This window comes from Ailuropoda melanoleuca, chromosome 14 (genome assembly GCF_002007445.2).
Source record: "Ailuropoda melanoleuca isolate Jingjing chromosome 14, ASM200744v2, whole genome shotgun sequence".
In the NCBI taxonomy this organism is placed as follows: Eukaryota; Metazoa; Chordata; class Mammalia; order Carnivora; family Ursidae; genus Ailuropoda; species Ailuropoda melanoleuca.
Genome location: NC_048231.1, coordinates 28,644,276 through 28,657,850, shown reverse-complemented (window position 1 = coordinate 28,657,850; position 13,575 = coordinate 28,644,276). Strand labels below are relative to the sequence as shown.

At 44.4% G+C, this 13,575-nt stretch overlaps 1 protein-coding gene and 1 non-coding gene across 10 annotated transcripts in view; both read right to left on the bottom strand.

Moving 5' to 3' along the window:
* The window catches only part of TDP1 (tyrosyl-DNA phosphodiesterase 1), a 103,252-nt gene that overhangs the window by 23,055 nt on the left and 66,622 nt on the right, over positions 1–13,575 (bottom strand). For all 9 annotated transcript variants that reach the window (XR_004620499.1, XR_004620498.1, XM_034643306.1 and 6 more), the window contains one exon: positions 3,174–3,282. Coding sequence is in view for 7 of the 9 variants with exons in the window: in XM_034643306.1 (XP_034499197.1) it covers positions 3,174–3,282 (109 nt within the window). In the remaining 2 variants the exon portion in view is untranslated. The remainder of the gene's footprint in view (positions 1–3,173; positions 3,283–13,575) is intronic.
* On the bottom strand, positions 49–156 carry LOC117796222. The gene has a single exon (XR_004620587.1). It is a non-coding gene; the product is annotated as a small nucleolar RNA U13 (small nucleolar RNA).

The following is a 13,575-nucleotide window of genomic DNA, read 5'->3' as shown; positions in this document are numbered from 1 at the left end:
GATTTAAAATGTTGGTGATTTTTCTTTATAGAAGATTTTTTTTTCTCACGTCAGACGGGTAACCTCGGTGCTAAGGTCGTAACAAGGTTTGAGGGAGGCATGTGTCACAAACTGGCACGAACACCCAGTTATCATGCTTATGAACTACAAAAGGATCTAAAAGAACTCCTTTAGAACTACAGCTCCTATTAGTCAAATGAGTTTGGTTAGGTATAACTTTGCAGGTAAAGAGTAATTTAAACTCCATAAAGCCAGGGATTTGTGTTTGTCTTGTTCTTGTACCCAGTGTCTGCACAGAGTAGTAATACACCGTGGAGAGAACAGACACGCAGCGAGCACTGTGTAAAGCAAGGTATACCTGCAGCTGTGTCAGTTTTGCTTTATTATTTGATCAATTTCTTGGTTTCAGGGTGTCTGCTGGTATTTTGTAATACTGTCCTTTGTTCTCAGCAGTGTATTTCTTTGCTAAACTTTCTATATAGTCCTCAGATTAAAAAAAAAAACACAAGATCTTCTACATGTTAACAGTGGTTTGAAGACCATTGTCAAACAAAGTGCTTTTGAGATGTTCTGAACCACTCACTTTTCCAAATTTTAGTAAGACGCCTTTCTTCTAGTCCATTGGATTCCCTCGAATGCTGGCTACACATGAACTGGTGATACTGGAGTGACTGGCATTATTCTGCATGACAGTGAAGCAGTGTGGAAGGCAAAACTGTACCGATAAAAAATCAAACACTCCAGTCTCTCTTGTATATATCTTTCAAAGGAAATGTATAAACCCAGAAAACTCCACTAAACAGTGGAAAACATTCAGCTTGCTGGCCAAATAAAAGATTCATCATAACACAGTCTAAGATATCACTCATTGTAAACTTTTAAATTCTCGGGAATGTTTTTTCTATCAGAACCGAAGAAACCTCAGGATATTTTTAAGTCTCCTCTATCTCTTTCATTCTTGCTTTCAAAGGCCTTTGGAGATCAGGATTAAGCGGAGGAGGTGGAATTCCAGCCAAGGTTCTGGGCTGGGGGTGGAAAGTCCAAGGCCAGACCACTGGAAGTCAAACTCACTCAGTCTGTCGATCTATCCATCCGTCTGTCCATCCGTCCCCACCTCCACTAAGGTTATTTAGAACTCAGGGTTAAGGAGAAAAAAACAAAGAACATGAACAGACAGAGGGAGAAAAAACAAAGGTACAGAATAAAGCTGGAGGGTGGAGGGAGAGGTTTTCATCGTCAGGTCCTGTGACACTGGGTGGGTGCAGGGACGGTCCTGCACAGGCCTTAGGCTCTTTTCATCAACTCACCAAGGAGAAGGGGAGAAAATGACCACTGGTCCATTACCACATGCCAGGAACGGAACTAGATATTCTAAATAACAGAAACAACAGCTCACGATTATTGATGGCTAACTCCACACTAGACACTGGGTTAGGTGCTTCACAGATAGCATCTTGGTTACTCTTTTCAACAAATGCTATGAAGTAGGCACTCTTACTTTCCCATTTTACCAATAGAGACACTAAGGCCCAGAGAAAGCAAATAACTGCCCAAGGTCACTTAGTAAGTTGCAAGGTTGGCACAGAGTCTCTGAAATGCAGATAAAACCGATATAATCTTGCTAGCGAAAAATGAAGATGCATAAATATACAACAAATTTAGAGGACTCAAATATACACAGCTTGGAAAGAAGGAAAAAAGAACACCTTCGGAAACTTGCTATCAATATGACTGGTTATAGCTCTAGAAAGTCACCTGCCAGAGGTAGCTGCACACTACGCAGAATGAGACTGTATGGACACATCTGACAGAGTCAATGCCATCAAAGAAACAGGTCCACTGGAAGGGAAAGGTTCATTTACCACCAAAACCAGAAAGGGCAAGTGAGGGTGGGGGAGCTGCTAGAACCCATCTAGCACTGTCCAGGGAAGAAAGGGACCCAGTGGACAAGGCTGACTCTGCTAGGGAATCAGAGATTCCCTAGCAGATTGGTATATTAATGGAGTGATGTCATTAAAACTTCCCAACAAAAACCAAATTTTCCCTGTTCAGATTCAGAATTTATTCAAAAACCATTGACTATAACCTGGCTATCTGTGTAGGCATCTACCTTCCAAGGGAAAATATGCTGGTTGTAATAGGACCTTTTGCCATTTTAAATTAATAAGCATGTCCTGATTATTCATCTGCTCCTGTGTGAGTCTGGCAAGTGTGAACTTGCTTTAAAGACGGACATTCTAGGGCTAAGAAAAGTGCAGCCCCATGGGGCTGGGTCAGACCTGGGATGGAGTTGGTGCCACTCATGTCAGCCAGCTTTCCTCAAAAACACCATGAACCTGAACCAATATTCCAATGACTTTCTATTATGAAAAATACTTGGTCACTGTCTTTAAGAAAGTCATAGTCTAGGGCAGCCTGGGAATCTCCCCTTTAAGAGGATGGCAGGTGTTTGTGAAGTCAAAATTATTTTCATCAAAATATTAAGCCATGGGTGCCTGGGTGGCTCAGTCGTTAAGCATCTGCCTTTGGCTCAGGTCATGATCCCAGGGTCCTGGGATCGAGTCCCACATCAGGCTCCCTGCTCAGAGGGGAGTCAGCTTCTCCCTCTGCCCCTCCCCCCACTTGTTTTCTCAATCTCGCGCTCTCAAGTAAATAGAATCTTAAAAAAAAAATAGTAAGCCATTATTTGTCATCTTCACTTCTTGCGAATGTATAGAGGCTTTGTGACGTGACATTGCAATAAGGCAGTTCTGAGAATTCAGTGGTCTTTCATTAACCCAGATAGTAAAGAGGACTGCCTGCAAAAATCGTAAATAATGCCACCATGCCACCTTCTTCACTTTTTTTGGGAAATACTTAAAAAAAAAGTTATATATAATAGGTTTATTACTTTTACATACTAATATAAAGAATTCTTGGTTTTGAGGTCTAATATAATAAATCTCAACAGATATAAAAACCCAAGTGAAAAGCTCCTTATGGTCCTTAATAATAAGAGTGCGGAGGGGTCCTGGATCAACCAGTTTGAGAATGACCGCTCTAGTGGCCCCAGACAGGGCAGCGAAGACGCCTCTGCAAACCTGCATTTCCAAAGTATTCCATGAGCCAACCTCCCACTGAGAGACTGATGGCTTCTTCCGGGCACAACACATCTCCCTTCATGTGTGTCCTACCTTTACTTCCATACAGTTCTGGAGGCAGGTCATATGGCACAGGAAAGGCGGCCGCTGGCTCCTTGCTCCCAAAGAAGAATTTCTGTTTTACTTTGAAGCTGTCCAGGCCCTGCAAACACAGAGGGCATCTATGAGTGCACCCCATTTTCTGAAAAGGATCTCAAGAAGCAATTATATCTGTATCGTACTCACAGCAAAACTGAAGTTATTTCAGAGCTATTGTCAGTATTTGATAGGTCAGATATATTTACAACTCCCCTAAATTAATCTTTCCTAAAAATAAGAGGTTTAAATTTTAAAAATTAAATTATAACAAAGTTCACAGAAGTTTAATAAAGGAAATAAAAGAGAAAACAATTTTGGATATCATAGCCCGTTTCTCCTAACCGCTATGCACAGTTTGCAAGGAGTGTGTAGAAGACAGTGTATATAAATAATTTCAATATTGCTATAGTAACAGGCTGCTCACTCTGGTGTAAGAATAAAAGTTGCCTTCATGTATAATGAAAGTGTTCCAATATAATGTGATAGGAATATAAAAACAAAAACTCTTCCAGACTCACCAAAATGGAAGGTTTATTCCAAGAACTCCAGAACAGGGTATTATTTTTAGATCTTAACCAGGATACGAGTTAAAGTGCTGTATCTCAGCTGATGTACAGAATCACAACCGCCTTCTAGGACCTTTGCAGCAATGCAGGTACTTAATATGGGAGCCTCATTTTCCCCGTGCCTCCACACATGGATCTCCTCTTCTGGTCTCCCTCGGTGGATCATCCCAGTACCTTGTTTGCAAGTCAGTCTGTCTCTCATCCCTTCTGTCCACCCATCCACATACCCACCCTTCATATCCTAAATACCCACATATCACACAGTGCTAATGTCCTTGGAACCCATAAAAGAACTAGAACTCTAGTTCTCAGTCTTGATGATCACGTAACTGAGTAGGGGAGGCTGCTCGTGGGCACAGTGTAGGATGTGGTAAGAGTCGGAGTTATGCTGACTCGGGCTTCAGACAATCGGGTTCTACCATTGCACTGGCATTCGGTGAGCTGCAAGAATGGCTGATACTTGCATTTGTTCATTCCACACATTATTTCCTGAGTGTCTCTTTGGTGTCAGGCACGGTGCCAGGCACTGACTGCCTAAGCGTTAAGAAAGATGTCACTGTCCCTGTCCTCATGGGGTACACAGTCTAGTGGGGAGACACTGCATTTATAAAAGTGAAATAATTACATATTTGTGATAATCACTATGAAGAAAAACAGAAGTACTAGAAGAGAGAATAGTAGACCTGTTTTAGACTGGATGGGAGGGTGGATGGGAGGTCAACAGAAGTCTCCCTAAAAGAGTGACATTTTAATTAGACCCTGACAGAGGAGTAGGGTTAGGAGAGGTGAGAGGGGAAAGAACATTCCAGGCAGAAGGAATATATCTGAAAAGGTGCAGAGGTAGCAAAGAGCTTGCATGTTCCAGAAGCTAAAAACAATGGTTAGTGGGATACCTAGCCACTTATTTACTAGACCTCAATTTCCTCATTTGTAAAAATCAGAATAAAGCATCTGGATGTCATCACGTTAAAATGTCTTTCACATCAGCACCTAGTCTTGGTGCACAGCTGGTGTTCAAGCAATGCTAAGGCTGCAAAAATAGAAAAAAGGTATCTTGCCTGCTTACTCTACAGCTTTTCCATTAGAGCAAATCAATGTGCAAATGCTCTGTGCACGTGAAGACCTAGAGAAAGGTATGGGTGATGAAGAAAGGGCCAGCACTGATGAAGATGGTGATGAGAAACAGTGAAAAGCAGTAAGTGTTGGGAATCGGTGTAAGAATGCTACACAGAAAAGGAAGAAATGCCTTTTACCAATTTTGGGATAAGACAAGGCTTTGTAGAAAACATTCCAGCTGGGCCTTGAGAAATTGGTAGAATTTTGATAAGCAGAGATGGCAGGAAAGAACATCAAGGGAGACCAGTATAAGCCACGGCAGAGTTGTTAAAGCACAGAGCAGGCACATCAGGTCCAGGAAGAGGGCTGAGAACACTGGAGAGAACCAGATGGAGAAGGTTTGAAGAGGAAGCAGTGTGGGTAAAAGTGGCTTGTACCTATTTAACTGGGCCCAACCCCAGGCCATAGTGACTTGGGATGGGCACGTGGGCCACGTCAGAGGTGTCAGGGAAGAGACCATCTTTGTGCTGAGGAGTTCATGCTTTAAGATGTGAGCCTTGAGCTGCTGGGGGCTCTCACGTACTTCAAAATGAACTCTGAAAATATGGCCCAAACCCCTGGATTCAGCTCTGCCTAAAGCAAGGGACTCACCCTCTGTGTTTCCCTTTTTTCTTACACTGAGTTAGTTATCTGTCACTTATAACCCACAGCATCACAAGATCCCAGTTATTAAAGTGTATGGCCCATACTTTGATATACAGTGAGGAGTTGCAGGTTTTTGAACCGAGAAGTTCCACTATAAAGGCTTACTGGCACAGATGAGAATAGATCCAACAGGGAATTGTTAGAGCCAGAAGACTGACAGCTACTGCCACACCAATGGGAGATTGGTGAGTGAATGGTAATAGGGATACAAATATTAGCATCACAACAAAAGGTGAGTTTACAACGAGGTGAGTTCAGAGGAAAGTGGGGTCAGTGGAAAAGGAAGGAAATAGATTTGAAAGAGACTGAAGGAAAAATTAAAAATCAGGGATATGTGAGAGCAGAAGGAAGGGGGCAGGGAGACCAAGGGAACCTGAAAGGGGACACTGTAATCTGCCTCCTCACCCCCACTTCCTCCTACCCTGTGGAGGGCTGCCGGGCCATCTCCACAACAGTCAACACTGGTGCCCCTACTCACAGCTTACCTTCAACAAATTCTGGATCGGAGGATAATCTTACGCTCTTCCTTGTGCGTATCACTTATTTGCTATGTGACTCGAGGTAAGTTACTTAACCTTTCTGGGCCTGAGTTTCCTCATCTATTAAATGGTATGCTGACAGTAGGTTACTTAGAACAATGACTCGCACACGGATGTAAGTTAGTGTAGTACGTACACCCTGGATGTTCTTGTGATGAAATCACTCCTATTTTACAAGGGAGGAAATAAAATGGAGGTTAAATAGTAGCCCAAGTCCATACGGCTATTAAACAGTAAGGCTGGAAATCAAGCTCTGCCGTTCTGATTCTTAGTCTTCTGTTCCTTCAACTAAGTGAACAAATAGTCTCATATCACCCACCAGGAGCCACAACAAAGGAAGAAGTCCTGGAAAATTTAAGAGGTAATATTAAAGCAGACCAAATCAGGAGGAGCCAAATTCTCAAAACCCTGGTTCTTGACATTTGTGAAAGAGGCCAGAGGTTGGGAAATGATGTCATTTAATGACTATTAAATAATTTAGGTGGAGTTTCAGACAAAAACAACTTCCCTCTTCTCTGGCTCCTAGTCTAGTTCTGTTATTCTCAAGCAAATCATTGCAAAGGATGGAGAGTCTTTATGGCCCGGCCTAGATCTGACGCCCCAACATGCTTTGGCACGTGGCTGTTCTGTGGTGTCTTACTTCACACAGAAGCTTTGAGCCATCCATGTCTGACAGGAAGCAATATGCTTTCCTGAATGCCATTTCTGATCTAAATTCTAGAGTATTATAGGGAAAAAAAAAAAGTACCACTTTTCCCTTCAATCTGGATGTCAAATAATTTGAAGCTGTCGTCTAATTATCATTATTTATGTATCACAGTGGTATCACTTGGCATTTTATAAAACAGAGGAAGGCACCCTCCCAGGCACAGATAAGTAAAAAGACAGTTAAGACAATATATTTATAAAACACCAGGTGAGAGGGTGGACATCTACCACACTTGAGAAATTACTGGCTTTTCCCTTCATCAGCTCTGGAAGGATAAGAGCTGTTATCGCCATGACAGATTAAGTTTAGCGGCTTACCTCAATCACAGAACAAGAAACATGTTCAAATCTCAGAGATATCGTTTATTTTTTAGTTGCATCCAATTAGCATCCTCAAGCAGTAAAACCCTATACAAGGTATCAAGTTGTCCTGGGCAAAATGGTAATGACAGTGAGCCTTCTAGAAGAAGCACACTTAATCAAAGATGAACTCACTGACAAGGAAGTGAAGTACAGGGAGGTGGCTGTCTTGTCCTCCCTATAAGGCAGCACATGATCAACTGTGCTTCCAGGTGGGGGCTTAAGAAAAGCTTCCCGGAGGAGAGTAAGCCCAAGAGGCCCAAGAAGGGTGGGTTTCTGATAAGCAAAGGGCTCTGTCAATGGGGGGGAGTGCACTTCGGAAGAAGAAAAAGGAACAGCATCCCATCACCATGGGTGTGAGGTCAAGATTTTGACCTCTGCCTTCCACCTTCTGTTGAACTGCTTGATCTACGAGCTGGTGCTGCTACTGCTCAGTACGTGCCAGTGCCAGGCACCGCTTCAACAGTTTACAGGCAAGCACGCTCAGTTCTCAAACGATGCTACAACGTTATTAGGGACTGCACTGTCCCCACGTCACACTTAAAAAAGGAAGCCTATTGAAGTAACAGCTCCAAAGCCTAACTGCTTATAAGCAGGACCCCAACTCCATCGTCGTTTTGGCTCCTCAAGCACCGTGTGCTCCCAGACAGTTCCTTTGCTTGGTCCCTGGTATCTCTCCAACACTTCTATGTTCTCCTTCCACATGACTTCACTTTCTAATGGAGGCGAAGAACAGTAGCACAGGATCACACAACTAGTAAGGAGCAGTTGTACCGCTAGTGCCCCAGCCCACCTTGCCTGCTAACAAGCACTCACAGGTGACTGGAGCACTGGCTGTGCAGGGCACGTGGGGGAGGGGTGGGAACAGAGGCTGGGGGGCATGCTGTTCTAGGTCACGCCCTGCTGTCACACAAAGGATTCTGGATGTCATCTCGTGGGCCATGAGGAGACACTGCAGGTTCACAGGGGAATGCAGACCCTGGCAGGTGGGCAAGAGAGCTTCAGAAATGTAGCAGCAGCCAAGATGGGGAGTGAGGGCAGAGATGGAATTAGTCTAGGGAAGGAGAAGACAAAGACCTACAGTAGCAGGCAGCAAAATCCTTGCTAGGGCAGAGGGGACAGGATGTGGCAACTGGATGTGGATAGGAAAGAGGAAGGAGTAGAATGCCAGAATGGGGTTGAGTGGGAGAACATGAAAGCTTAGAGGAAAACTCCACGTGAAACAGTACTGCCCAGCTGTAGCCCCGTGGGAAACCCTGAGTACCCTCAACAGATGGCCGGGGGTCAGAAGTGGTGTGGGGAGGAGAGGGTCAAGGCGGCGGCTCTTGTGAATTTCATTAGTTCTTCCAGCCAGAGCCACAGTCATGATGAGAGAGCAAATACTTGTGGTATATATCAATTCTGGCAACAAAAAATAATAAAATAGTTTAACCAGAACAGAGAAAAGAGACTTAAAGAGACAAAGTTCTTGTGCATTTGACTGAAGCATTTTTTATTCTAATGACAGAAAAGAGAAGCTGCCATCTTAGGGGTAAACACATCAAGGGCTCAGAAGGAGCCAAGGTGCCCCTCAGCCCTAAGGCAAGCGTAGGAAAGCTCAGGCTACCCTTGTCTGGAGGAAACCATTTTGGACATTGACCCAGGATTCTCAGATGGTCATGCACATTAACTCCCAGAGGCAGGAGTAGCTGTAGTCCACAAAGTACAAGGCAGGCTCAAGTCCAGGACTAAGTCAGTGCCTGACAAAGTATGTGCTCCATAAACACCAAAATGCATAAAGTTCAAATAGAAAACTTGCCTCTCCCTGATATACTCACAGACGCCCGAGGATTTGGAATAGAGCTACCAATCTTTGAAATTGTTGGATCTTTCCTATATTCAAATTTTTCTGAACCTAAATGAATTAGGGTAATGTAAAAGTTAAATACACTTAAACGGGAGCGCCTGGGTGGCTTAGCCGTTAAGCGTCTGCCTTCAGCTCAGGTCATGATCCCAGGGTCCTGGGATCGAGCCCCGCATTGGGCTCCCTGCTCGGCAGGAAGCTTGCTTCTCCCTCTCACACTCCCCTTGCTTGTGTTCCCTCTCTCGCTGTCTCTCTCTGTCAAATAAATAAAATATTAATAAATAAAATAAAATAAAAGTTAAATATACTTAAACGGACAAACCCAACAAAAATTATACACTTGATATATTGGTATTAGAACTCAAAAGAAGTCTTTAAGCACCTGTGTAACAATAGCTAAGTGAAATGTACCCTTGACATTAATCCCCAAAGCTCCCCAAAGTGTTCCCAAACACTGCACGGCTCTAACAGCAAGTTAGGTTCACTTGAGATGGTATGTTTATGGATTCATTCATTTAAAAGCAGAAAAAAATGCAAACAAATCAAAGTTTGGTTACCAGAGACTTTGCTTCCAGACCAAGCCCAGAGATTTCAAATGGCCTCTTTATTATGAATGAAAAATGGTAGCTCCCCATTCACTATTTTCAGGCCACAAAGAACATCCCTTCATGCAACCATTGCATTGGTTCCTGAGTGACAGGTCCTTATTATGGCTGTGGGAAAGTGCAGAGCTGTGGGGCCTTCTAGGTGACTGCCTCAGCAGTGTCTGAGACTCTTCATTCTGGGCACCAAACTCAACTGTTGGCAAATGCTAACCTCAAGTCAGTGTTCCGGAACACAAGGATCAGGATGGCCTACCGGGGAAGAACAACAGTGGCAACTCCAGTTGCTAATCGCTCAGAAACGTGGGAGTTTTGGACATGGAGCTCTGCTAAGAAGCACAAAGGTGGGCTGATCTCAAGAAACCGCATTCTGGATGATGTCCAGTTAGAGAAATGATTACAGAACTGGGTATTAAGTAGTCTATTTGGCAAACTTGTAACCAAAAACATTAAAAGGCATGTCTTACTAGCACTGAAGAGGAAACATAACAAACCGTGTTCTCATTCGTAACCTTTTGGAGACTAACAGATACAGAAATTTTAAGAACATCTACTCAACAGAGAGGGATTGGCATTTGCAAGTATCGCAACAGACTGAGCGCGTGCACGTGCTTTAATTTTGGCAAGGGAGGTGAGCAATTCTATATTGCAAACTGCTTACAAACATATCTGAACACCTACTACACACAACACCCACTGGGCTAAATCCATGTGGTGTCCAGAGCCATTGTTCTCCACATTTGCTCTCCTCACAGAAAGGACAGTGTGTACTCTAGGAACTGAAAGGAAGCAACACCAACTAAGAGATGTGCCAAACCCCAGTAGAAAGCAGCTCACAGTTCAATCAAGGAGACACACAAGTAAATGATAATACAAAGGATATGTGATGAGCCTACACTCTAGAAAGTTGTGGGATGCAGATGAGGGGCACCCGGACTGGAGACAAGGGAGGCAGATGGGTTTAGGGGTGTAGGGGTGCTGTTCCTGATATAGATTAAGGCTGATGAATGATGGCATTATGGTCATTGGGTATCCACTCGACTGGGCCATCAGATACCAGATGACTGGTTAAACGTCACTCACTCTGGGTGGGGGGGGGCGGGGAGGGTCTCTGAGGGTGTTTCTGGATGAGAGTAGCAAATGAGTCAGTGGAGCAGACTGCCTCTGACCCCCCAACGTGGGTGGGTATCATCCAATCTGTTGAGGGCCTGACTAGAACAAAAAAGCTGAGGAAGGGTGAATTTGCCTTCTGTTGGCTGGGACATAGGTCTTCTCCCAAACTTACATCAGGACTGAAAGCATCAACTCTCCTGACCCTCAGACCTTCAGACTTTATAGCTGGTGAAATTACATCACTAGCTCTCCTGGTCTCTAGCTGGCAGAGGCTGGGACTTCCTCACCCCAAAATCATGTGAGCCAATTCCTCACAATAAATCTCTCTATATGTATCTATATATCCTATTGGTTCTGTTTCTCTGGAGAACACAGATGGGCTCAACTCATAATAGGAACTAGTTCTGTATGGCTGAACATAAGGGCCAGGAAACAGAGAGAAGTGGTCAGGCCCAAAGAGTCAGGAGTCACGGCATGAAGAGAAAAGTAGGCCATGCCAAGAAGTCTGGCTTCTATCTTACAAGATTTGAAAGTGGATAACATGACCTGATATGTGGTCTACAAAAACACTCTGGCAGCCGGTGGAGAGCAGCTTGGAGCTGCCTTGGGAAGCATGGTGGGAGGATACTACAGCAAGAGTTGACATGCCCTGGACACAGTGGCAGCAGGAATGGCCAGAAGTGACCAATTATTAAGCAGCATTATGCAGCAAAACTTGGGTGTAAAAGAGTGGCCAGAGATGACTTTGTACACTTTGAGCTAGGACAGTGGGGTGATAGTAATAGTAATCATTAATCAAATTTTTATAATAGTATGGCTTAAGTGACGAAGATGATTTTGGTGAGATTTACAAGGCCCATATCCTCAGGTACCTTTTGAATAATATAACTTAAATTATAATTGGAAGAGTATCTTATAAGCTTCAAATTATTTGAAAATTGGCCCGATGACATCACTAATCTTGCTGAAAAAACTGGTGGCTTTCTACTGTCCACGTGGGACGAAATGCAACTTCACTGGGTCCTGCTTGCCCGTCTCCTTCAGAACAGAAGTCCAACCTCAAAGTCTATGGCCCACATCCCAGCCCCTTCCCAGGCACACAGAACGGCCTGCTGCTCCTCAAGTATAACGCGCACTGGTCTGACTGGAAGCCTCATCTCCCTTGATGGAGCGTTAAGCTCATAACTCGGTTTTCAAGATCCAGGTCAAATGTCATCTCCTTACAGAAGCCTTCCGCAGGCCCACCAGGCAGATTACATGCTCCCTTTCTCAAAGTCCTTACACTGTGTATCGCCTACACCACAGTTCTCATCACATACTATAATCCATGAGCTTCATGAGAAAGAAGACTCCGTCTTGTTCCTCCTCCTGTTCCCAGGGCTACTGAACTGGAGGCACGGGGAGCTGGTGGAGCTGAACGGGGTGACTTTGAGGTCATTCCAGGCAGGCTGGAATGTTCAGTGACGAGTCTGGGAGACATCCGAGGAGAGAGCTGTGGAGTTGTGCTGGACAGTCTCTCCTTCACAAGCTAAGTGTCTCATTCTGTGTTCGAATTACCTCAGCAAAATGACAAATCACCGCATGGCAAAGATCTTTGGGTCGCCCTGAGTCAAAACCATAAATGTTAACTCTGTGAAGAACAAGCAAAGGTCTACTGGTTTTCCAGAAGCTTCACATATCAGTAAGTGACACAGTAGCTTAAGGACAAAGTCTCCTCTGTTGCAAAATTTCCTGACGTGGTTTTATGCAGACTGATACAACACCCAGCAACTCACTTATGGGTGATACCCTCAGGCAGTAGCTACCTGTGGGATGGCTTCCTAGCCATCTGCCCTTCTCTGGGAAAGAGGCCCACTATCATAGGACAGGGTCAGGGCAGCGCAGAGGTGTGAAAAGCAGACCGACACTTGAGCAGTCCTTAAATGCAAGTGGCTGGCAAGTGAGGGGACAAGCCACTGTGGAGGTATCAACAATGGCAGCCACCCAGACAGGTGGTACACTGCTGCGGTCCCCAGGGCTGGCCCAGCTCCATCCTCCCAAGTCTCTGTTGTGCCACTGATTCCATGACATGCCTTTCAACAGCTTTTCAGAAAACTACCCCCTTCTGCGGGCTTATACAAGCTCAAGTTAGTTTCTGTCAAGAGCAATGAAAAGGACCTGAATACCCACTTTCAGCCCTTTGGGTTCTGCTTACTCACGCCAGTTACTTCTCTCCCAGTCTTGGCACCTAGACATCTCTCAACGAAAGTGCCTTTTTAAAATGACCTTCTTGCTCAACTTGACTAGAAGGTTCCTTGGGAGGGAGAGGTCAAACACTTTTTGTTTTTAAGATTTGAGTGAGAGAGAGAGAGAGAAAGAGAGATGAGGAGGGCAAGAGGGGGAGGAACAGAGAGTCCCAAGCAGACTTCCTGATGAATGTGGAGCCCGACATGGGGCTCGATCCCACGATCCTGAGATTACGACCCGAACCCAAACCAAGAGTCAGACGCTCAAATGACTAAGCCACCCAGGCACCCCAGGTAAAATACTTCTGTGTCTTGTCTACACACCTCATTTTGGCACCCTGCCCAAATAATTTATGGTTCAGTGAAGGACACAGACAGTTCATCCAGAAAAGAGAATGTCTGACAAGACAGTGACAGTTTTGAGTCTTTACTAGTGTTATGGAGGAAGCCTGCTTTAAAGCACTGTTCTAGGATCTGTATCTGAAGACATGCCAAGGAACCCGGATTGCTAGATAAAACGCTATCTTTTTAGCCACTACATTAATTACATGGTCACTGTGCTTGGAGGTTCACTCTTGAATCTTATCAGCATAGCATAGGAGGGACGGAATCCATTTTAATATTCTTGCCTGATAGTCTT